We start from the raw sequence: 24,660 nt of genomic DNA on the forward strand, positions 1-24,660 counted from the left end.
TCCTACGAAGAGAATATCTGGGGCAGCTTCTCTCAAAAGTAAATACATTCTGAAATGGGAAAGAATGATGGAGGAAATGCAGCTTTTCCTTCTTTCAAAATTGCCTCTTATAAACAACAGGCAAAGAACAAATTCCCTCTCCTTGACCTTTGAATCTTTTACTGATGCATAATGAGTAGTTTTCAAATAGACATTATAAATAGTTGCAGCAGATAGTCACTTCCAAAGAATTAATTATTTAGACTGCTTCTAAACAAAGTTGAAAAATAAAACCAGTGAGTCTAAAGGGAATCACTCCAACTGATTATTTTAATGTAGACCAAACAATAGTGTAACTGAAGTTTTCACTTTTCCACCAGTTGTTTGGGGTTAGCAGTCTCAGTTGATGCTAATAAATTCTGACATAAGCCTGTATTTCCCTTTTCTCTTTACACCTGCAGGTCTTGCTCTTCATAACCATTATTCTGCCATAGATTGTGGAAAGAATATCCTCCTCTGCTGGTTCACAGCTCCAAAGTATCCTACCTGTTGTCCACATCTTCTTTTTCCTTCCTGAAAGAACTCATACAATGCCCTGTACCTATAAAGCAATAGCTCTATTTTACTCTGTACTGAACAGATTACCACAGGGATTTGAACTCATAATCAAATACAATATACTGATCAAAGATGAGAATCAGGCCCAAGGGGAATAGGTCATGTAAAGTACCTAGTATTGTCAGACTAGAAACATTATGATTAATCAGATATTAAACAGACATTAATCCTTTTAAACAATTCTCCAAGTTAGTCTCAGAGCACAACTCACAAACTCCCTAATTGGGGACAGTCTTCTTGTTTCACATGCAAAAATGAAAACCAAGGGATTAGGAAATTGCCCAAAGTCACAATTGGCAGAAAATGGGAATTAATTTTGGATGTTTTCAATTTCAAGGCTTGAAGAAATGACAGTATTTGGCAATTCCCAATAATTAGCACTACTCTACAACAGAGCAAAGAAAATGAGGCACAGAGCCACACACTGTGGATATAGAGGGAGCTAAAACCCCATCAGTCCAGATTCTCCTAGTGTTAACACTTCTAGGCTAAGGCACTCACAGGAAGATCTCAGGTAGAAGTCCCATATCCACCTGCCTGAGAAAACAGTGAAGAAGAAAGTTTCCAGTGTACAAGATGTTAGCCCAGATTACTTTTAAGTCTTTGCCAAATCTAAGATCTAGGATTCTGTATATTGGACTATAAAATTACTTGATGAAAGCTAGACTATGCCAAAACCACTCCTACTCTGGTACCTCTAAGACTTAGCCTAGCTAATTCTCCATATTATTAGCTTGACTGAATATAGCTTTCACTCTCAGGAGACACATTCAATTATACTTGAAATTCCATTAAAAATAGGGAGGAAAGGAAGAGGATACTTTTTCTTTTAGGTCCCAAGTACATTGCCTTTTGCCATTGTTCAAATATGCCCATCTATAAGGAATAAAGATTCTCTTTTCCTAATGAATCCAGTTTTTTAAAAGGCTCACTATTGAAGAGGATGTACATACAGTAACTAGCAGGATATTCATGGTTTTATCAGGTACTGGAATTGAATACTTTGATCAGCAGGGACCTGATGTTAAAGAGATTGGAGATTTATTGTGATTTAAAGTAGTTTGAGTCAAAGCCAAATGAGGAGAGACCACTTCCAGTTGGAAGTGTCATTGCCATGCACAGACCCACCAGAAAGTTAGAAAGACAAGACTAATCTCCAGCCATCAAACTACCCATCCTCACTAGCACTATCTCATTTATAAATATGCCATAGATGGTATAATAGAGCACTCTCCAAGGCTTTGAGTTTAAAACATCACATCCCCCCCAAAAAAAAAAATTAAAATTTAAATTAAAAAAAAAAAATCACATCCCGAGGGTTTTTTTTTCCCCCACCAGTCTTTTCAGAAGCAAGCTCCATGCAGAGAACCCAATGTGGGACTCGGTCCTGGTACTCCAGGATCATGCCCTGGGTCAAAGGCAGATGCTCAACCACTGAGCCACCCAGACGTCCCTCATCTGTTTTCTTTTAAATAACTATACAATTCTAGGGGCCCTTGGGTAGCTCAGTCAGTTAAGTGTCCAATTCTTAGTTTCAGCTCAGGTGATGATCTCAGGGTCCTGGGATTGAGCCCCATGTCAGGCTCTGCACTCACTGAGGAATCCTCTTGAGGATTCTCTCCCTCTGCCCCTCTACCCACTCATGTGCACCGTCTCTAAAATAAATAAATAAATCTCAATAAATAAATGTACAACTCTTATCTCCATTGTACTTTTTCCTTCATTACAAGATTTTAGTCTATTAGAATACAGCAATTTGTATTCTTTTGCCCCCACTCAAGAGTCTCTTCACCACTCCAAGTATTCAATCTTCCATCCAATACTGTAAGGATCTCCTCTCATCTCTAGAAATATTCAGAAACTCCTTTACCTCTTTAATCTTCACAATCCCAACTCCTCTGCTCAGCCATGTATTTTAGACCTGCGCTATACATGCAACTTGCTACTCCTCAGGGGTGCCTCAAACTCCCACCTATCAATGCCTTTAAGCCCTGGTTCTGGAGTCAACAAATCTAGTTATTCACTATAGGACTTTATAAAAGTTATTTGATCTCTGACCTTAATTATTTCACACACAAAACTTTTAAAATGATAGCTATATAAAAGAAGGCAGTAAGGATTTGTAAAAATGTATATAAAGTACCTTATATAAAGCAGGAACTGATTTATTTAGTTAGTTAGTTAGTTATGAGAGACACCGAGAGAGAGAGGCAGAGACACAGGCAGAGGGAGAAGCAGGCTCCATGCAGGGAGCCCGATGTGGGACTCAATCCCAGGACTCCAGGATCACGCCCTGGGCCAAAAGCAGGCAGGTGCTAAACCGCTGAGCCACCCAGGGATCCCCCAGAAACCCCTGAGCCACCCAGGGATCCCCCAGAAACTGATTTATCATCATCATGAGTAGTAGTAGGATTCTGCTACCCTGAATGCCTTTCTCCTGGGGAGTAGTACCAGGGAGCAAGATCAAATAAAGATTGTTAAAAGCACCAGTTTTGGAATTAGCAATTGAATTTCAATCTAGCTTTGCTATTAACAGTACAAATCTGGAAAAGTTACTCAATTTCTGTGTCTCAGTTTCCTCATCTGTTAAGTGGGGATAACATACTCATGCAAGGATAAAAAAAGAGAGAAATGTTTAGAAATCATTGAGTACTGTCCAGTGGTTAATAAATCATTTAGCTATGTCCAGAGGCCATACTTTTATAGTCACTTTATCATTATAGGTCTCTTTAATTAAGAGAAATCAAAGTCTTTCTTATGGAATAAAATCTATTATAACCTTCACATTAAAGTTAAACTTACCCTTTGAATGAAAAGTAAATTGAAAATATAAAGTCAAGCAACCTACCTAAGATCTAACATGAGGCCATTTTATTTAGGATGGCCAAAATCAAATCAAGGTAATTTGAATGTAATTTAAAAAGGCAAAACCAATTATGACTATATAAGAAAACGTATACAGTAGTCCCCCCTTATCTGTGGAGAATATGTTCCAAGACCCTCAGTGGATGCCTGAAACCACAGTACCTAATCCTTCACATACTATGCTTTCTCCTATATGTACGTACCTATGATAAAGTTTAACTTACAAATTACGCATAGTAAGATTAACAATAAAAAAATTATACTGTAATAAAAGTTGAATATGGTCTCTCTCTCAAAATATTTTATTGTACTACACTCACCCTCCTTCTGATGATATGAGATGATAAATGCCTACAGGATGAGATGAAGTGAAGTAAAGGATGTAGGTACTGTGACTGACCTTCTGACGATATGTCAGAAGGATAATTGTCTACTTCTGGACCACAGTTGACTAGAACCATGGAAAGCAAAACTGCAGATAAGGCAGTCTTAATGTATTTTCCATCACTACAATCTGAATATGCTCAATCTGAAAAAAAAACAAAAACAAAACACAAACACGCTAGCAGGATGATGACGTATTTAGCCACTGTGATCAAGGATTCCAAGAGAAAATGTGGGCCTCTCTTTCCAGTACTGTTTAGGGGGGAGTATACTAAAACTGGCCCAAGAATAAGATAAGTCAGTATTCCTTCACCATAAATTTAAGTGGAGACATAGCTATCAGACCACTGGAACTTGGTGGCATTATGCTATCAAGATCATCTAATTAGCCCATTACATTATGACTCTGTGCTCATCAAGCAACTTCTGGTTATACTTTGAATGTTGCAGTCATATAAATAATCTCCAGGAAGATGATGGATTGATCAGGGGAGACACATGGTAAACCCATTTCTTTTTGTTTTTTTGTTTTTACCATAAATTAAGATCAGTTAAAGTGAACGTATTATCAAAGGGCAGCTCTGCCTGCTGGACTAGGAGCCAGCCTTTGTGTTATGAAGAATCTGTCCAGGATTGCACAGTTAAGGCATCAGCACAGATGAGCAGCAGATCATCCTCCAGCAGTATCTAAGCTAATTTATCATGTAACTTTTTTTCAAAATATAATAGCATATCTTTGCTTGGCATACCCTTGGTCTTCCTTTCTATTTTGTTTCCTACTATAATGATCAAGAGCATCAAAACCCCAGTCTGCCATCCCTCTACTACTCTATGATTCCTTCATCTCTTATATCTCAATGAGATTTACCTTCATTCCATTTTGGTTATTAAATGATTCAGCTACACTATTGCCTAGAATTGCATGACCTCCAAGAAATGCCACCTTTTTTTTTTTTTTCATTTGCTCACTTACCCTAGACTTGCTCATCAGAACATCATGTCTTTCCAACTGCACTGGCCCAGTCTGGAACCCAGAGATTCCACCTTAGAGTCCTGGGTCATCTTGTTTTTCCAAGCATCTTTATTTGCCAAGCTCTAATCCTACCACTGGCAAGCCCTTGCTGTTCACTCTTCAACTGCTGTTCTGGATGGCTGAGCATGAGAGAGGAGGCCACAATATGCATGTTGACCAAATTTGCTAAAATTTATGCTTTCCATGTTCTTGTGAGTCATCCTGTTGCTTGACAATCTCCCTTTTCCACTTCTTGCACTTGAAACAGTTTCTACTGAGGCTTTTCTACTTCTCTCAAGTACCCAGTCCTCACCTCATTCCTCATTCTCTTCAGCACATGCCCTAACCAACTATTCCATAAAGAATGTTGAAGCTACATTAAATCTTTCAATGATCTTCTTGCAGTATCTCCCAGTTTCCTATTGGTTAATCTCAGTGAAGGTTTCCTTTCTTTAGTAGGACTTAACCTTTTAAACCTTTATTCTTGGTGCCACTTCCATGCCTCCTTTGCAACAAAACTCAATGATCTGATCTCCCAGAATTTTCAGTAATTTCATCTCAAGAGGCTACCTCTCTTCTACTGACAAAGACAGACAAGTCTCAGATATCACCTTATGCCTGTCAAGATGGCTAAAATTAAAAAGACAAATAAGTATTGGCAAGGATGTGGAGCAAAGGGAACCTTCAGGCACTGTTACTAGGATTGTAAATTGGTGCACTCACTGTGGAAAACAGTTTGGAAATTCCTTAAAAAGTTAAAAATAGAGGGCAGCCTGGGTGGCTCAGCGGTTTAGTGCCGCCTTTAGCCCAGAGTGTGATCCTGGAGACCCGGGATCAAGTCCCACATCGGATTCCCAGCATGGGGCCTGCTTTTCCTTCTGCCTGTGTCTCTGCCTCTCTCTTTCTCTGCCTCTCATGAATTAAAAAAAAAGTTAAAAATAGAAGTACCTTGTGATCCAATAATTCCACATGTGGATATTTGCCAAAAGGAAATAAAAACACTAATTTGAAAAGATATATGGTACCCCTATGTTAACTGCAGCATTCTTTATAGTAGTCAAGATATGGCAGCAACCCAAGTGTCCATGGATAGATGAATGGATAAAGATGATGTGTTATGTGTGTACACATACATACATATCTAACATATATACACATATGTACTTATGTGCAGGTTCTTGTAAAACCTCTTACTTATAAGACACATTTTACACTATTTTGAACAGAGTACTCTTTGGAGAAGACACATTAACATAAAATAGTGTCTACCATTGGAATTTTGTTTGTTAAAAGAGGACCCTTCTTGGATCCTTCAAAAGAGTAAATTACATGGATTTAAAAATAATGCATGGGGCATAACCACTCAAAGGCAAGTATTAACTATTGCTATAAATAGGCTTTAAAAGAATCCTTTTAAAAACTATACTGCACAAGACTATTCTGTATGGATAACATAAGCTTGTGGGACAAAATAAAATATATATGTGTATGTGTGTATGTATGTGCATGCACGCACACACCCCTCAGCCATTAAAAAAAAAAAAAAGATGAGATCTTGCCATTTGCAACAACATGGATGGACTTAGAGGGTATTATGCTAAGTGAAATAAGTCAGAGAAGGACAAATACCATATGATTTCACTTATAAGTGGAATCTAAAAAACAAAACAAATGAACAAACAAACAAAAAGCAGAAACAGACCTGTAAATGCAGAGAACAAACTGATGGTTGCCAGAGGGGAGGAGTACGGACATGCACAAAATGGATGAAGGGGATTAGGAAATAAAGGCTTCCAGTTGTGGAATAAATGAGTCAGAGGACTAAAAAGCACAGCACAGGGAATACTGTCAATGGTACTGTAATAGTGTTGTATGGGGACAGATGGCAGCTACACCTGAGGTGAGCAGAGTAACATGGAGACTTGTCAAATCACTATGTTGTATACCTGAAACTCATTTAACGTTGTGTGTCAACATAATTTGTAAAAGTTTCCTTTCAACATGATACTTTTCTCCTCTTCCTTATTCATCAAGTTTCTTAAAAATTTGCCTTGAAATATGGATCATCCATTCTCTTTTTTGTAGCTGCTATTTTACTAAAAGGACTTTCCTAATTGACCACATCAAACTTTTCCCAATCCTGGTTTTCCTTAATTCTTTTATAGAATGTGCCTTCCTCTGACCCTTTTCTTATCATTAACCAATACAACACAGCTTATAGCTCCCCTTATAGCTCTCTTGTTCTCTGGCTTTTCCTCCCTTTGGTTACTCTGTGGCTTTTTAATTCTGTGCCATTCTTACCTGTCTGAATGTTTCTCTAGTCTTTCTTTGCCAGAGGTTTAAAAAAATCATCTTTATGTAGATGACTGCCAAATCTCTATTTACCTGCACATCTTTTTCATGGGAACCAATCCCCACAACCCAATTATACAATGTCCTTCCTTGCCTTGATCAGGGTCCAACTCAACCTACTTAAACATAAAATCTTCTTTTATCCCTCTGTAATGGTCATGTCACCTAACTGAAAGTTTCCTTTTCACCCTAATTTCTCCCAGACCCCTTCTCCTTATACCCTATATTGCCACATCTATAATTTCTATGACTTTGATCTTTCCCAATCATTTATTCACAGCCACTACCCTGATTACCTTACATCTCTTCTCTTGTAAAAGTTGGCAATCGGCTTTTCAGCCTCTACTCTTCTACTCTAAGCATATACTGATCCCTCCATAGCTTAGATTGAGTGAGTCACTCTTTGCTCCGAGGTCTTCAGCTCTCCATGTTCTCCTAAAATAAGCTATTAAGTTACTTCCCTTTATCATGTTTTTAAGCCCCCCCCACTATACCAAGATGTTTCTTTTTTGCTTTACTTTCCTATTTGTATAACTAGTGACTTATAAGAACACAGAAGTATTACAAAATACACAGTCACGTCTAATTGTCCCAACTTTTCTGTATGACACTATTACCGCATTTTACAGATCATGAATCATGACTGTATATATTCAACATTTAAACCAAACTGGCCTACTGAGATGCTTAATGAATCCACAGAACCATGATTTTGCTAATGTCTTTCTCTCCAACATAAAGCATTCTACAAAATTTCCATCTGACTAAATCCCACAGCTTCTTCAAGGTTCAAAGTTGCAATTGCTTTGCTAAGTCTTGCTTGATCTACTATTCAGGACTAATCTTTCTTTTCCTTTAGCTACTAAATCTGAGTTTGTACCTCCTTTAGAAAATACATCCTATTCTACCTCATTTTACATGTCAGTCTTATCCATTTTAATATATTATAATTTTACATTTTAATACATTATAAATTTCTTTATGGTAGGAACTAGACCTTTTTACATCCCTACAGAACTTAGCACAATGCCTGACATAGAGCTGAAACTCAATATTCATTGAGAGGATAAATAAAGGTAAAAATGTACAACTGACTTATAACTGACTTTAAATTGCCAGGCACATTGCATAGGGCAATTAATACTATATATGCTCAAATGTAAGATGACATTTTATTCCTCCCAAATTATCACATTATGCACATTTATGTGCAGGTCCTTATAAAGCCTCTTACTTATAGGACACATTGTTACATTATTTTGAACAAAGGACTCTTTGGAGAAGACACATTAACATAAAATAGTATCTACCATTGGAATTTTTGTTAAAAGAGGACCCTGCTTGGATCTTTCAAAAGAGAGGTAAATTACATGGATTTAATAATAACGCATGGGGCATAACCATTCAAAGGCAAATATTAGCTATTGCTATAAATAGGCCTTAAAAAGAACCCTTTTTAAAAGCTATACGGCACAAGACTATGCTGTTTAGATAACAAATAATAAACTGTGGGACAAAACAAAAGCACAACCACCATAATATTATGTTACAGTTTGGATTCAATGAGCACTCTTTCTCAAACCATGAGACAGAAGTGGAAATGCAGGTTTTTGAAAACTGTGTCAAATGAATGAAAAAGAGCTATCAAGGGATACCAGAGGCCTATGTAAAGAGAATGAATAGAATGATAACATGAAATAAAGTGAAAAATAGCAATATGCCTAAATTTATAATTTTACATGATACCTCTTAAAGAAATAGAACTGAATAAATTAAATATTGCAAGTAACCATTTAACCATTTCTTCTTTATCTAAAAATGTATATATCCATGAAGCAAATGTGTTTAAGTAGTTCCCATCTGGAAAAATGAGGCATTCCTCCTTGTGTGTATATTGGCCCTGGCATATGATTATCATCCCTCCAAAATTTTAAAGTTAGAGTCATCCATCTTCCTTTGCCTAAAAGAGGGTAGAAAAATAGTTTTTCAAAATATCCCACCTTATGCGACCTTAGGAAAAACAAATCAACATCTATAGACTAACCAGAACCTGAATGTATACAGGGCCCACAGAACTGTTAGTCAATTTCCAAACGTATTCACAGAAGTGTAGCAAATGCAGTATATTGGAGCAGCACCATGCAATGGCTTCTGTAAGGTCTAGACAAGTTGAGTGTTTTTGGTAAAAGTGTCGCATGGTAAATGATGCGCCTTTAAAGGTCTGCTTTTGAGACTTCACTTTCCTTTTCTGTGACTCTCATTCTTGCCACACTAGCTCAGATTCCTGACACATAAAATCTGGGCAGACTACATGAGCCTCCGTACAACTGTTCATCTCTCCCCCATTCCAATCTATCCTTGAAATTGCTGCCAGATTAATACCTAAAACACTTTCACCATATCAAGCCCTTGCTCAAAATATTTCGTGGCTTCTCTACTGGCTCCAGGATGAAGTCCAAATTCCTCTGCCTAACATTCAGAGTCCTCCACAGTTTGGCTCCAGCTGACCCTTCCAACCTTATCTACTATCAATTCCTTCTTCAGCTAAACTGGTCTCCTCACAGTCTCCCAAACTATCCTACCTTTGTTCAGATTGGTTCCTCATTTAGGATGCATTCCATCTCTTGTCGACCTATTCAAATTCTACCCATTGCCCAACACTCAGCTCAGATTCCATCTCCTTCTTGAAGCCTGGCCAGACCTCAGCAAGCTGAAGAGCTCTTTTTTTCCAAACTCTGAGAGCACTTTTGTTTGGATCAGTGGCTTCTAACCTTCTTGAGAATGAAGCCCTCTTTCTAACACCGAAATATTTCAGAACAGAAATGACAGACTACTTTTAATCTGCTGTTTGAAAAACTGCATAATGATAAAAATAACCTACTGTGAATTTTCAGATGTGAAAATGTGCATTTTAATAAAGATAATGGACTGTCCCCATGTGAAAAAGAGTTAAACATACATGTGGCCTGTTAACTTCCTCATCCTACAGACAAAGCTTTTTGCACAAAAGAATTTGCTGACCTTGATACTAGCTCTACAACTCCTGGGGATCTCTAAGCTGTACATGGAAAATTCTCACCTCCATAATTCAATTGTTATACTAGGACCTTTGAGTTTGGATTCAATTTTCAAAGAGTCTTATTTCCCCCAACCAGTCTGTGAGTTCTTAGTGTTTAGTTCTTAGTCTTAGTTCATAGTGTCACATACATCTTTGAATTTCTGCTAGATTCTGGAATAGTTCTTTGTGGAAAAAACAAAACAAAGCAACCAAATAAATGGGGCCTTCCTAGGACACGTTAGGTATCGCAGGTTAACTTTTTTCACCAATATTTTATTATAACATTTTTACATATATAGAAAAGTTAAAAGAAGTACACAGTGAATAGTCATAAACCAACCACCTAAATCCCACAAGTAACATTTTACTATATTTACTTTTCCCTATTTCTTATAAAACCCTCTTATTTTTCATGTGCTTCAAAATAAGTTGCATAAACAATAAATATCCCCTCAACACTTCACCAGTCATATCATTAACTAGGGTTAATACTTGCTTCTGGTTCTTTTAAACTAAAATGTACATATAACTAAATATACAAACCTTAAATGTGCCATGTAATGACTTTTAACAGATAGCTACAATAAATTCCAAAGTGAGATCTATTTTTAGTTATAATAATTGAAGCATGGCACGACAGTATGAAAAGATTGCTCTAATACGAATTAAGATAGTAATAGTCTTAATTTATGACATAGGCAATATTTAAGTAGAATTTAGAATGGAAAAGGAATAAGTGGAAGTTTATGTTTACTGAGCATCTACTGTAGGTCACGTATCGTGTTAAACACTTTCCAAGCAATGGCTCCTTTCTTCCTCATGGCAACTTCATGAAATATTTCTTAATATTGTCACATTTCAAAGATGAGGCAACTGCAGTTGAAAGGTGTTTAAAAACTAGCCTAAGTTCATATAGCTAGTTTCAACTTTTTTTTTTTTTTTTTTGATTACCATCTTTCATGAAACCTTTAAAAAGTGAAAAGTCAAACATTTTCTAATTAGGGGCTTTATCATCCTTAATCATTGCTCTGATGGAAATCTGAACAATCAGCAAACAGCACAGCCATAGGAAAAGTCCCAGAATACCAGGGCACTGAATAAAAGTGTATCAGTGTATGTTGCAAATTAGCGGATGGTAAAATAAACTAGTGTATGAAGATTGGAAGCAGATGAGCTGGCGCGGACTCAGAACCTCAATCATATCAATCTGGAAAAATGGTTTACTTGCCTAAAATGTAATCAACCTACCAAATTTACATCTCAGATTATGCTTTTTCCCCCCCATATTTTCCCATTCTTCACCAATTCACAGGAGTACCCCAGACATAAGCCCTACCCTTAAGTATTAACTGAACAAAAACTTCTTGAGTAGCCCAGGTACTCAGAGTACCTGCAGCAGCCATTAGACGATTTGATGGACCTCAGAGGAGGAGGAGATATCCTCTTTCCCCCATGGAGACACAGTAGCCAGACCCAGCAGATTTTTAAAAATATAATAATTTAATAATACCTATTTTTTGAGTACGTAATAGATGCTCGTGACTATGCTTAGTATTTTTAATTTTTTAAAGCCCTTATTTGAGAGAGAGAAAGAGCACAAGCGGGAGAGACAGAGAGGAAAAGAGAATCTTCAAACAGACTCCCTGCTGAGGATGGACCCCACTGAAGGGCTTGACCCTAGGACCCTGAGATCATGACCTGAGCCGAAACCAAGAGTCAGATAGCACCACCCACACACTCAATGCTTAGTATTGTAAATAGACATTGCCATAATACCATGATAAAACTGCAATCTCCATTTTATAATGGAGAAAACAGAGGTTCAGAGATATAGATAATGATGATCATGGTAATAATAACTAATAAATATTAAGCACTTCCTAGGAGGCACATTGTGTCCTAAGTGCTTTACGCATTCATTTACCATCCTTGCAACCCTACAGGTAAGAACTATTATTATCTTCAAAGGAAGCGGAGGCACAGAGCTGTTAAGTAATAATTATTCAGCATCACACTAGCTAACCAGTGAATGGTAGAGCGAGCAGCCTGGCTTCAGAGCCTTCTCTCAAACCCCTGCGCTGTTGCTTCTCAAAACCCTCATGTCAGTTATATTGTTAGTAAGTAGCTACCCTGCATTTTTTTTTTTTTTTTTTTTTTTTTTTAGCCAGGGTTAGTCCGACAGCAAAATCCATTGGTCACCATCACACAATACTGTCTTTCTATATTTTTAATATTATGCATTATCAACTTTAAGGTAAGCATCAAATGTAAATTTGTACTGAAATAATAATGTGTAAATAAGTACATTATTTCAGACAAAAAATGTCCTTGTAGCTTTTCACCTGGGGTCTGTTCTCACCATCCACCTACTCTTGAATACAGTTTCAAAATACCACTGGAGTAGATTTCTGAAACACAGGCTCAATCATATCACTCTCCTGTTTGTGAGCCTCCAGGTTGGTCAGCTGTCACAGGATTGAATCCGAACTCCTGAATTTCGTATGTAAGGCTCTTTTATCATCTGTTTTGGGCGACTGTCTTAGCACTCTGTGCATGTCCCTCTCCAAACACCACACACACACACACACGCACACACACAGAAAGAGAAAGAGAGAGAGAAAAAGAGAGAGAATACCCCTGGGATTAGGGATGTCTTTGCTACAGCTGAACAATCCATGCTCTTTCTTCCTTCCTGGCTTGGCACCCAGTGTTTTTCCACCTCTTTTTCAAGACTCAATTTAAGTATTGCCTGTGTGCAGAAACCATCCTTCATCACCCTAGTCATAATTAGGTCCCCACCTCTCTGCATAATATAGCCCTTGTCATAAAGTATAGTGGTCATCTGATTATAGGTCTGCAAATCACAGTAGACTGTAAACTTCTCCTCGGCAAAAATGATATTTGGTAAATTTCTAGATACAAATCAATAAATATTTCTTGAATGAATAATGCAATGGTGAATATACAGTATGATATATATTCTAATTTTATAAATACAGATATATAGACTTTTCACCACAGTATGTATATATCCTTGTTCTTGCAATTTTTCCCTTTAAAATGTTCACCTCCAGTCATGACTCCTCACCATATTGTAAAGATACTAAGCCTAACTGTACTCACTGCCTGAACTTTATATAATTCAGTCGTTTCTTGGACTATGTGGAAGTTGCATCATAATTGCTAAACACTATTAAATCCAACAGTGGCAGTTTCCATTAATAAATTAATTAGTATGGGTCAAATGTAAGTCAGTTACTATAGATCAAATTCAAAATCAGCAGGAATGTTGACTGTGGATGTACTTTGGATGGATGGCCTATGTAACTATTATATAAATTGGTCTGTGAAATCATTTTCAAAATTTGAAAAACAGGCTTTTAGACACTCACTGAATCTGGTAGTGCCTTTAAATAAAATGAATGATTCTCTTCTCTTGTAATCACTAGCCTGCATTATTTGCTTAGTCATATGCAGCATTCACTCAACAAATATTTGTTGACCGCCTAATCACTGCCAAGACTTCTGCTAGATGCTGAAGACACACACAGTCGTGAGCAGGTCTATCCTTGCCTTTAAGGAACACACAGACTCTACTAGGCAAAACACATATAAATAGATATTATATTTCCTTCACTGAATCATACGCTTAGGGTAACATAAAAATTTCTTAAGGCAGATAAATCATGTAAGAACCAAGTTATTTGGCTATTGGGGCATTTGTCTTTTAGAGTGTAAAGAATGTGGGCTTTGAAATCAACCTTACAGGTCTTTGAAGTTTTTCTCCAAAATAGTACTATGCTGTTTAAACTCTTTAAAATGAGGTACATAAAATTCAACTTTTTCTGTGGGTAAAATAAGGTATGCAGAAGGCATAATGATGTGCTCGATAAAGAATTTAATTCATTTCATACTCCTTATTTTGTTAAAAAGTATTCTTTCCACTCACAATTCCTCTGAACAGTAATAGATGCAATGACAAAATAGGTAAGCACCTTAGATTTTGATTGACATCATGTAAAAGAAATGTTTTCAATTTGCTTTAAAGGGAATTTTATAAACATATCACCTTGGGATGTGTTTGGTAGAGTTCATCCATCTTTTTCAGTATAATTGAGTTATTATAGGCATGAAGTGAAACTAAAAAGTCTACCCAACCAACAAATTACTGTTAACATAATAACAAGCTTTTACTTATAGAAGGGGTCCTAAAACTTAACATAAATCCTTAACATAAATCTTGATTATTTAGCAGTCATGTGTCAGATAACTTTATCTACCCAAAGATGGAAAATTTGTAATTATATATTTTTTCCTATTATATTGTATATTTGGAGCCAAAAAATAAAAAGGAAAATGAGTCACTTTTGGAACTGGCACACAGAGACACAGCACTTCATCTACATAGAGCTCACTCCCGGGCATCCTCCGCCACCATAACAAATTAGGAATTACTTAAGGCAAGTATTCTGGGAGTGAAGGATTAAGAATTAGCCAAATACTAGCACTCACTAAAGTTTCATAGATCTCCCTGGAGGGAATCTGACATTTTTCCCCAGAAGACAGGATGTTCTAAGGAATATATAGATTTCTGATCATACTAAACTTCTGGCCCAGATAGTGAAAAAATGTCATAGAAATGTGATTTTCTGAAATTATTAGGTATTGAGAGTAGGTGAATACTGTTATACATAGAGTCATTAGTTTTTCAAGAAGCCTGGCTCTCTATAAACTCTAAGCCTAGTTTTAGCCAATAAGCATTGGAGTTCCTATTCTTACTATGAAAGCTATTTATAATAAACTATATCTACCAAACGCCAGGCCCTACACATGCCACCCCTTCATCCTCTGACTTCACCTCTTAGACAGCCCCCGCCCCCCCATTCATTCCCCTCCAGCCACACCACCTGAACTGCTCCTAGAACATAGCGCGCATGCTCCCAAATCCTGGCTTTGATAACTGCTGTTTCTATGGAGCCCCCAACAAATGCCACTTAAGCTGCTTCTTTGAGTGTTGCTTGGTTAGCATAACCTAAGTCAAGAGAAATGTGACCAAATTCATCACCCACTAAAAAATATTTTCTGAGATAGAAAATTGTTACTCTGAGCAGTAGCGTAACTAGAACTGCTTTTTAAATTTCACAGTATTACTGCTCCAATCCAAATGTGCATATAATAATGACTTATAATGAAAAGCAGAGAAGACTTCCCATCTCTGTTTGATCCCAGAGAAGCCTAACAGAGAGAGACAGCTGATGGAATTATAATTAAGTCTAAAGCTTTGAAAACTAGTAAGAGACAATCCCCTAAAACTTAACCTATTGATGCAATATGCTGAGCATGCACGACACCAGTAAGAAAGCTCACACACTCACGCACACAAGAACTTAAAGACCAGAGTATAACTGCCCCACGGACGTGTCTTCAAAATGAAGTCATTTCGTCATCAAAGCCTCTGCCATTGGTCCTTTTACAGCTCTGCTGTTTGCTAGGAAATGGTGTTCTCCAGTCATGAAAGCATCCATGTGGCAGGGAAGGCTCTAATGTTTAATAGGAAGGTGTCAAAAACAAAACAAAACAAAATCCAAAACTAGCAGGTGATGGGAATCACATTCTCTCCAAAGACTAACAGTGATTTTAAAACCCAAGCTCTAGACTCAGAACTTGATTCAAATACTGGGTCAGATATTAGTTCTACTAATGACAAAGACTGTGCCTTTGAACATTGACATTTCTAAGATTCCCTTTTCTTGTGTGTAAAACAGCAATAGTACTATAGAGGTGCCTACTATCTAGACGTGGTTTCATAGTTAATAGACAGGGCATTTAGTAAGTCCCAAGTATGTTCCAGGTTTTCCTTATCATCCTCACAGCAAACCTGATGGAAGTTCTGCTATTATCCTTATTTCTACAGATGAGGAAAAGGAACCTAAAGGAAACTAACACTGTTAGTACCCAGCCTCTTAACCATTATGCTGGTATGTCAGGAATTTTCTGAAGATTAATGAAACAAATCATGGAGAATAGTCAGCATAATGACTAACAATAAATTATTTATAAACACATTAGCCATTATTATTATTAATTGGCAATAGGCACATGAATACTATTCTTATACACAACATAGGCAAATATTAAATCGGAAAAAAGTTTGTTCATCCTTTCATAGCTTTTGCTTAAGAACGATTTATAAGAGGCCAATTATGTGGCTACAGGCAAACTTTAAAAATGTCAGTTAGAAATCCTTTTACATTTACAATGTCCCCTAATCTTACAGAAAGTAAATCATGTGCAGAATGTAAACAATAATAAAATTAGATTACCATGTTTCTATTGACAACAGAATATCTGACCACAAATATACAAATATAGCCTTTATAATGCAGCCTCAAACCATAATTTTATACACATTCACTCCAGTTTACATATTTCTTGTAAATAAGATTTCTTAAAAATACTCTAGTTGGATATAACTGTATTTTACTAAATTCACATTACAGTGAGAAAAACAAATTCAGATAATTTGTTAGTGTTCTAAGCTTTGTAGAAATGATAAAACTTTAAAATAGCTTCTGATAATATAAATTTGTAAAATTGAATTAACCTATCATCCTAAAAATATGCAATACAAAATTAAATAAATTTTAAAACGCAGAAAATTTAGCCACCTAATTCAAGATTGTATCTCTTATCATCTTGGAAATCTGATATACCAATTCAAAATTACTATTTGAATTACCATCAGAATTCCTGAAACTCTATTTGTAGTGGAAGATTCCAATTGCATCTGGTTTTATGTCACTTAAAGGAAAATTCATCTGCTTTAGGACAAGTTTAAGCTTCTTTTTGAGTTTGGATCTAAATTTACAACAGAGAAAACTCAGAGCTCTTGGCTCCACTTGCTCACACCTCTTTTCTGCCCATCCCCACTTCACATCTCCAGACAACCAAAAATAAACACTCACACTAGCAATATATGAACTGACCAATCTTACGCTGCCATAGACATAAGGCAACCAGCAAAAAACAAAGACGGAAAGAATCACTGCTTTGCAAACAAGGCCTTAATGAGGTATGGAAATAAAAATCCTTTTACTGCAATGGCCCTGAGTCGTTCCAAAGGAAGATTTCCCAGCTACTTCTCACACTTCCACAACACAGACATCAACACACACAGCCTCTACCAAGTAGAGGCTTGAACATAAATCCACACATTAGACATTCTCTCAGATTTGGTGCTTTTTAAAATGGATCTATGGGAGCATCACCAGCAAGAAGCTTAGGTCTTAAAAACTACGCTCTCATAATCTGTCTCTAATAGGAAATTTCTATTCCATCCTGTCTTGGAAGACTAACTGCCCCCTCGCCCCCACCGCAAAATAGGCAAAACAGTTAAAAGAAAGCCACAATGGGTGTTTTCATAACCATCCATTAGTCTCGTCCAAATCAAGCTTTAAGTGTTTAATAGTAACTAAAATATTTATTAATTCATTTGGAAACATATCACTTCCAACAGTGCTTTTTTCAGGGCAAGGCAAGCATTCATTCATGCTACTATTTTGTATTTTTACCTATCTATGCTTTCTATCTCAAAGATTTATAAACTGTGCGAAACCAACAGCTAACTACAATAACGATTCAGAGAGAGGTTGGAATAGAACATAAAAGACGAATAGTTGAAACTTTTGAAATATGAAACAATCAAACAACTATTCTAACTGAAGAACATTTCATCTAGGAAATAAAAAAGCTCAGTATTGGAGGCTGTAGTTCAGTGTCTTTCTCTCTTTATCCCTTAGATGAACCATGAAAATAGGCACTAGCCTGTGAGTACAGAACCTACAAACATTGAGTCTTATGATAATTTGGCAGCAGACTTAAGAAGAAACTTAATATTCTCTGCCTCTCCGTTCCATTCCCTTCTTGTTTGTTCTTCAGATGAAGTTATGGTTTTTGATACAGGAGATTTTCATGTTTTCTTAGCCTCATTATAGGGACAAGTGGTGGCAGGAAGTAAAAACTGGCTCAGAGAGACAGACGACAACCTATGGAAACGCGGGCGAAGCCAACAACTGTGTAAACGAAATGGAAGTTTTGTTGACCTCATTAAGGAGGCTGGTTTCAACTAAGCTGCAGTAGAGTCGCTTAAATATAAATCATGGCCTACAGAGCTAGAGATACCTGTTACGGAGTTAGGGGAGAGGACTGATATTTTAAATGCTCTCTTAAATTTACATGAATTTCTTGTTTTGCGTACTTCTAATTACTTGGTAAACAGTGCTGGTGTCGACATCAGTAAGATTTTCAAAGTACTAGGAAAATCTATAATGATTATATCTCAGGGAAGCTTGCCAGGCACTGGGAGTTCACTAATTTTAAGCTTCACTCCTCTAGTGGTGACTGAGGGCAATGAAATAGACGCATTACGGAACACGTAAGCAGCACGATGAATTGATTCGAAAACTTAATAATAACCCAGAACTTTCTGATGTAGTTTGCATCTAAACAGGCATGTAACGTGGATCATGAACTGAGTTTGGATCCATATTTCCAAACTTTATACTAAAATAAAACTGGATACCCCCAGTGGGTTGACCAAAATTCCCTTTATTCTTTGGATACTTCATATTCGTATCTTCTAACTACCCTAACTACCATAACCCTTCCAAAGTATACCCAGGAATGATGCCCACAATAAAGTGAGATGAGTAACTGCGCTTGCCGGAAATAAGTCTGAAAAATTCATTTCAAAGACCTATGATAATTTTTTGGGGGTAAGTAGTAATTTCTAAATATTTACCAGACTGACTGGCTCAGCAGGTTCTACAATTATATAAAATATTGTATTATTTTGAATATTTTAGTTATGCTAAAATTGTATAAGATATATATATGTTTGAATATGGACCAGATATCCAAGCCATTCAATGTAAACTGGTAGAAATCATCTAACCACTCCACATGCCCTTAAAAAACAAACCACACATTCACACGGTCTTCCTAGGGGGCAGTCCCCAACACATAGTCTGTTTCAGTATTATGTGGTTCTTATTTTGTAGGAGACGATTTGCCAGTGATGACAAAATTAAAATTTCATTTCTTTATACATAAATTATTTCATAAGTATTCCTACCAATATGCATTATGGTTCTAAGCAAAATATATGTTTAGTGCAAAAGGGATTTAACATGGTCTTCTTTAAGTTACTTTAAATGATTGCCTTATTTGGATTTCTCAGCAAGGAGAATGACCGAGAATGACCATTTAAAGGTTTGCACCCGTGGGCCCCCTCTGACACTCCTGTCAGCGGCTACCTGCATGATGACGCTGGCGTGAGGCCCACCAGCCTCAGAACCTACAGTGAGACTGCTCATGCCCAACCTACACGGGGCAGCAGCCATGCTTCCACCTGAAGCCAAATTGCAAAGAAGAGGAAAAAGGACTGCTTGATATTTTTATTTGCTCTATAAAATCTACTTAAATACCAGAATTGCCTTCCTAAAAATAATTCCAATTTCTTTTTGATCACCTACCAAAGCGGAGTTTCAGATGAGAGGCCACCTTATCCAGAGATTTTTATTTTATTTTTATTTTTTGCTAGATCAGCAAAGTTTCTTCTTTTGACAGTGACCATTTTTCATAAACACTGGTAATGAAGGTATTCACTCAAAAAGTAAAATAGGGACTATTTACACATTAAAAATAATCACTGTTGGTATAAAAATGAACATGTCTAATATCAGAAACTTACTCTATTTTTTGTATTATCAGAAATTTCATACCATTGCTAGCTTCAAAGGGCTTCACCAATACATACACATTGGAATATTGCACCAAACAATTATATGGCATTTAGTTTTGTTTATTTTTAAGAATTATGATAAAAATTCACCATGGTGATTGGGAAATGACGGTTAAGGGTTTTATGGATAGAATTCTAACATGGATAATTCATTGTACTTCTAGTGAAACTTATGCTCTAAGTTCATTAAGATCTGAAGCTTAGAAAGGAATAAGCACAAATATCCGTGAAGAAGTAATTTTTCAACAGGCTAAAGCAGAAACAAACACAACATGTAACATATCTTTGCATATGTTGAAGTTCTAAAATTATACACAGCACCTAAATAAATGCCCATAACAGCGACCAATACACACGGATAGCCTTACTTACATGTTTAGACTTAGAACTATACGGACTAAAATAGATATCTGCATAAAATTTACATATTCATATGTATTAATCATACAAAATAATCGTAACGGTACTATGTTTAACGTATACTATTTAATTTTTAAGAAAGTAAACCAATTTCATGTATCTTCCAAATAAGGTTGTACATTTGCAACCCAATTTTTTGTTTTTACTAATTGATATTTTAATGGTCATGGCCATAAGAACATCAGGCACACAATTTTATTGGTATTTAGAAACAATCCAACGTTACCTTTAAACAAATGTTGTTATATTTAGTAACAAAAGGGAAAGTACCATGAAGGAAATATTTCCAAATTCTCCTTGCTCATAGAGTAAATCAATGCAAATTGATACTGTGCTCTGGAGAATGATCAACAAGGAGCTAAAACACACTCCAAGGTTAGAAATGTTACGCACGTGTGCCTATAATATGTATATAAACATATATACCCATTTGTGCCAAATAAAACCAGGCTGTGAGACAATAATTTACCACTGTGCAGCTCCTGAGGAGGAAAACTGATTCACAAGTCAAATTGTCTAAAGGGGAGCGAGTACGGTTGGTTTTTGGGTTTGACAACTGCAATTACAACCACCTCATAACAAAGCATGTACTGACGAAGAAACAAGGTGCAAAGTAAACAGGGGAAGGCAGCCACTCACCTTCGGTGCCATTGGGAGTCATGGAATTACTATTTCTATGAGAGTTATCGAGTTTGGGACCACTGGGGGACTCGCTACTACCACTCAGACGGCTATGCGGGCTGGTTAGATCCTGCATTTCCATAGACCTAAAGACAAGAAGCCTTCCGTGTGACAGATGTACCAAATTCATAACACTACTATTTAATGTGCTAACGACTTGACACCTTTGAAACACAGTCACACAAAAGTCCCATTGTATCTATTTTCTTAGAGTCCAAATAGTCCATCTTACATTTTAACTTCGGTCATGCTTTCATAACATGTGGTGTTCAAAGGTGTCGTTTGCTTTACCTACCCAACCAAACATTCACATGGCACTTTGAAAATCTTTTTTCTTACACAGCTTATCAAATCGCAATGAGACAACTGTATCTATTTTAATTTTCAAAGAAAAGAAAATGCAGTCATGTTTTTTATATTGAGAAAAAGAGAGGCATGATTTCTGTAAAAGGCAAATATGTAAACAGGTATAATAGGAAAAAAAAAATCACTTTTCTATGGCATCTGTTTCATCTGATAAATTAGCACTAGGTACTCCCTTATAATTTACCACCCAATTGTAATTTAATGGGTCTCCAAACCAAATAAAACACTTGAAGCCTATAGTGCAGTGACAGGGAAAGAGATAGTCCTGATGCATGTGTTTACTCTGGCAAACTGCTTAATTGTTCCTCTGTTTCCCTTGAAACAAATGCAGCATTAAAACATTATGATGTCGGCTCACTTGTTTGCTTTGTGGATTACATACAGCGTGCCCAATTGAAAAGGGATAAGGCCAACATACAGGGAGTCCCTGCGAGCATTAGCACTTGGAATACCTCAGCTGTCACTTATTCAGAGAAATAACAATTCTACTTCAATGCTGCAATTTTGCATTTTTACCATACAAAAACATTTAAATACCCCCCCAACCATTTTAGACTCGGTAGTTACTTATCTAGAAAATTATGGTACAGAGGCCACTCCTCTGGTTCATAGTTGCAGAACTATCCATTTATATTTAATATTCTATTAATAGAGAGGAGGGGGTTTATCTAAAGCAACTAAAAACACACCTAGATACTCTTCTGCTTTCTGGCAGCCAATTAAAAAAAAAAATCTAAGGCCCATTCACATTACTTTAAACTTATGTGTTTAAAAAAAGAAGAAGAAAAAAAGAAAAAAGGAGGGGGTATTAACATTCCACTGAAGTGAGGACTGTCCCTGTCCCTGCCCCCCCTCCCAACCAGGTCAATAAAAGCTAGTTATTTTAGAGATTGCACTTAAATAGTTTTTAAAATAGCTTAATATGAACCATGTCACTTCTAAATGAGTTTTTACTCTTCCAAATCTTCTAAATCCAGACTAGAAATGGCTTGCAATCCAACTTTTCTCTCCTAATTCACATTACACATTCACAGTTTACCTAACACCAGAAACTATAGCCCATAATCATTTTCAAACCCAGGCTCCTATTCCCTCTCTACATACTTAAAATGTTTTACAAGCGCGCACACACACAAATTGCTAAGTAATTTCCAACAGAGGCTGTTGCTATTAATAGAAATAATTAAGAAATACTAGACAAAAATAGATATGGGTCACAGAAAGGTAATCTCCAAAAATGTCAAATATCCTTACCTGCAACTTGAGGAAACAGCAACATCTGAACTGGTTTGAGATGTTTGCACCTGTGAGCAGGGGTAAGAAATTAGAAGCTGTTGTTACTCTGCTTCAGTGTCAGCTCTTAATTATACAGAGCACATGGCTGAGAACGACAATGCTCTCTTTTAACCAAAAGAGAAAAAGGAGGATACTGCAGCAGTGAAAGGCATATTGTCTTTAAGTTGAGGTCTCCACTGTTGTTTCCTCCAGCAGGTCTACCCTCCTCCTCCCCTTGTCAGGGGGGAAGGCAGCCAAATGACGGGATAGTGATTCATCACTGGCCTATGACAGCTGCAAACGGGATTACCCCTCCCCCAATCAACATGCAAAGCAGCCTTGCCCAGGCAGCTTGGAAAAGGTGCTTGGAAAAAAAAAAAAAAATAGCTATTAGCAAAATGAGTGTGTTTCACAGCAGTTCAAGAATTAATCCTCCTGCATCCTCAGAAGATCTTTCATCCTGTGCTATCACCAGCTGAAACCGAGCTCCCGCCCACCCCTTTGCCTCCTGACAGTCTCTTATCCTTATCAGGATGGTTTTCGCCTAGATTTACTATTTGCCACTTCACGTCTACTGACACGGCTTCTGGGCAACTTTCGGGCAATGCTGGGCTGACTCAAAACGGCCAAGGCAAGTGTTCACACCCCAAAGCACAGCACTGAGGATGGGCTCAGTTACTCGTGCAAACGTACGACTCCGCGAGCGCTGCTCCCGCACTGCCTGGCTGAAAACAGAAGCAGCAGTTAGCTTTCCGTTCAGTTTTCTGCCGTTTAAACCAACCAGGACAACGGATGGCTCCAAAATCAAGTCAGTGTCCCAGTTAGCCAGCATTTGGGTGCCTTTTGTCTCCAGATGAATCAACCAGGTGAACGTGCGGGCTCTGCTAGTCCCTGTCCCTCCTCCAGAGGCAGCGCGAACTGCCAGCAGGTGAAAAGCCCAGGTGAGGGTGGGCTGCTGCCTTACAAGCTCGGGCTGACGCCTCCCAGCGAGGAGCATTCTGAAAAACGCTTAAAATGACTCAGAATTCCAAATCTTTGATGTGCATTTTCATTCAACCTGAACTGACATCAATTAGGGCTACAGAACAAAGATGAGAACCGAAGCATCTCAAATGGCATTAAAGTGATCCAACCAAATATCTGCTCTTGAGTCGTTATTTTTTAAATTCTGATTGATGAAAACTAAGAAATTCTACCTTTTTTGGTGAGAAGAGCACATTGTTACAGTCTGAATGTCTTGGTGTAAGGTTATGTGAAATTTCTAGGTAGGGGTTTCTAGAATATGTGCAGGACGGAAAATAATTAAGAGACGCATTAAGTATTAAGTGAAAATTAATTTTAATGCCTGCAGATATGTCACTTTGTGATAGCAGGGGTCCGCAATTTTTGCCAAAAGTAATGTTCTCACACAAGATTAAATGTTTTCCTTGAGAAACTGCAGCAATCTACCTCAAGGATAAATTTCCTTTTTTTTTTTCTTTTTTTCTGCTTTTATACACCTGGAATAAATTATAGGTGAGAACTAACTTAGTTTTAAGAACTCTCTTGGCCCAATTATGGGAAAGAGTATGTAAAACACACTTTCTGTTAAATGTTAAAATACATTCCTATTTTAACATTGGCTAGATAGTATAATCTTGGAAATAGAAGTTTAGTTTCATTGTATACTTTGCAAGTTTGATTTTGTGGGTTAACGTATCATTAATTAAATTTCAAAGTCAAACTTAAGAATGAACTTCAAAATAAGTCAAACTTAAACTTAAAAATAAGCTATTCTAACACGTTTTCTCACTGAAAAAAAATGCATTTGCACAACAGCATTTTTTTTTTAAATGCTGGCCTGACTCA

The 24,660-nt window shown here is 37.0% G+C and overlaps 1 protein-coding gene across 12 annotated transcripts in view; it reads right to left on the bottom strand.

Annotated features, from left to right (window-relative positions):
- EYA1 (EYA transcriptional coactivator and phosphatase 1) overlaps positions 1-24,660 on the bottom strand; it is a 420,890-nt gene that overhangs the window by 142,940 nt on the left and 253,290 nt on the right. For 8 of the 12 annotated variants that reach the window (XM_025477983.3, XM_025477982.3, XM_025477975.3 and 5 more), the window contains 2 exons: positions 22,792-22,841; positions 21,130-21,257 (listed from right to left, as the gene is read on the bottom strand). The exons of 1 other annotated variant lie outside the window; for it this stretch is intronic. In XM_025477983.3, the coding sequence (XP_025333768.1) occupies positions 21,130-21,257; positions 22,792-22,841 (178 nt within the window). The remainder of the gene's footprint in view (positions 1-21,129; positions 21,258-22,791; positions 22,842-24,660) is intronic. 3 more of the 12 variants (XM_049103811.1, XM_025477986.3, XM_025477987.3) reach the window with 1 other exon arrangement.

The sequence above is a fragment of the Canis lupus genome, chromosome 29, assembly GCF_003254725.2.
Source record: "Canis lupus dingo isolate Sandy chromosome 29, ASM325472v2, whole genome shotgun sequence".
Taxonomy (NCBI): domain Eukaryota; kingdom Metazoa; phylum Chordata; class Mammalia; order Carnivora; family Canidae; genus Canis; species Canis lupus.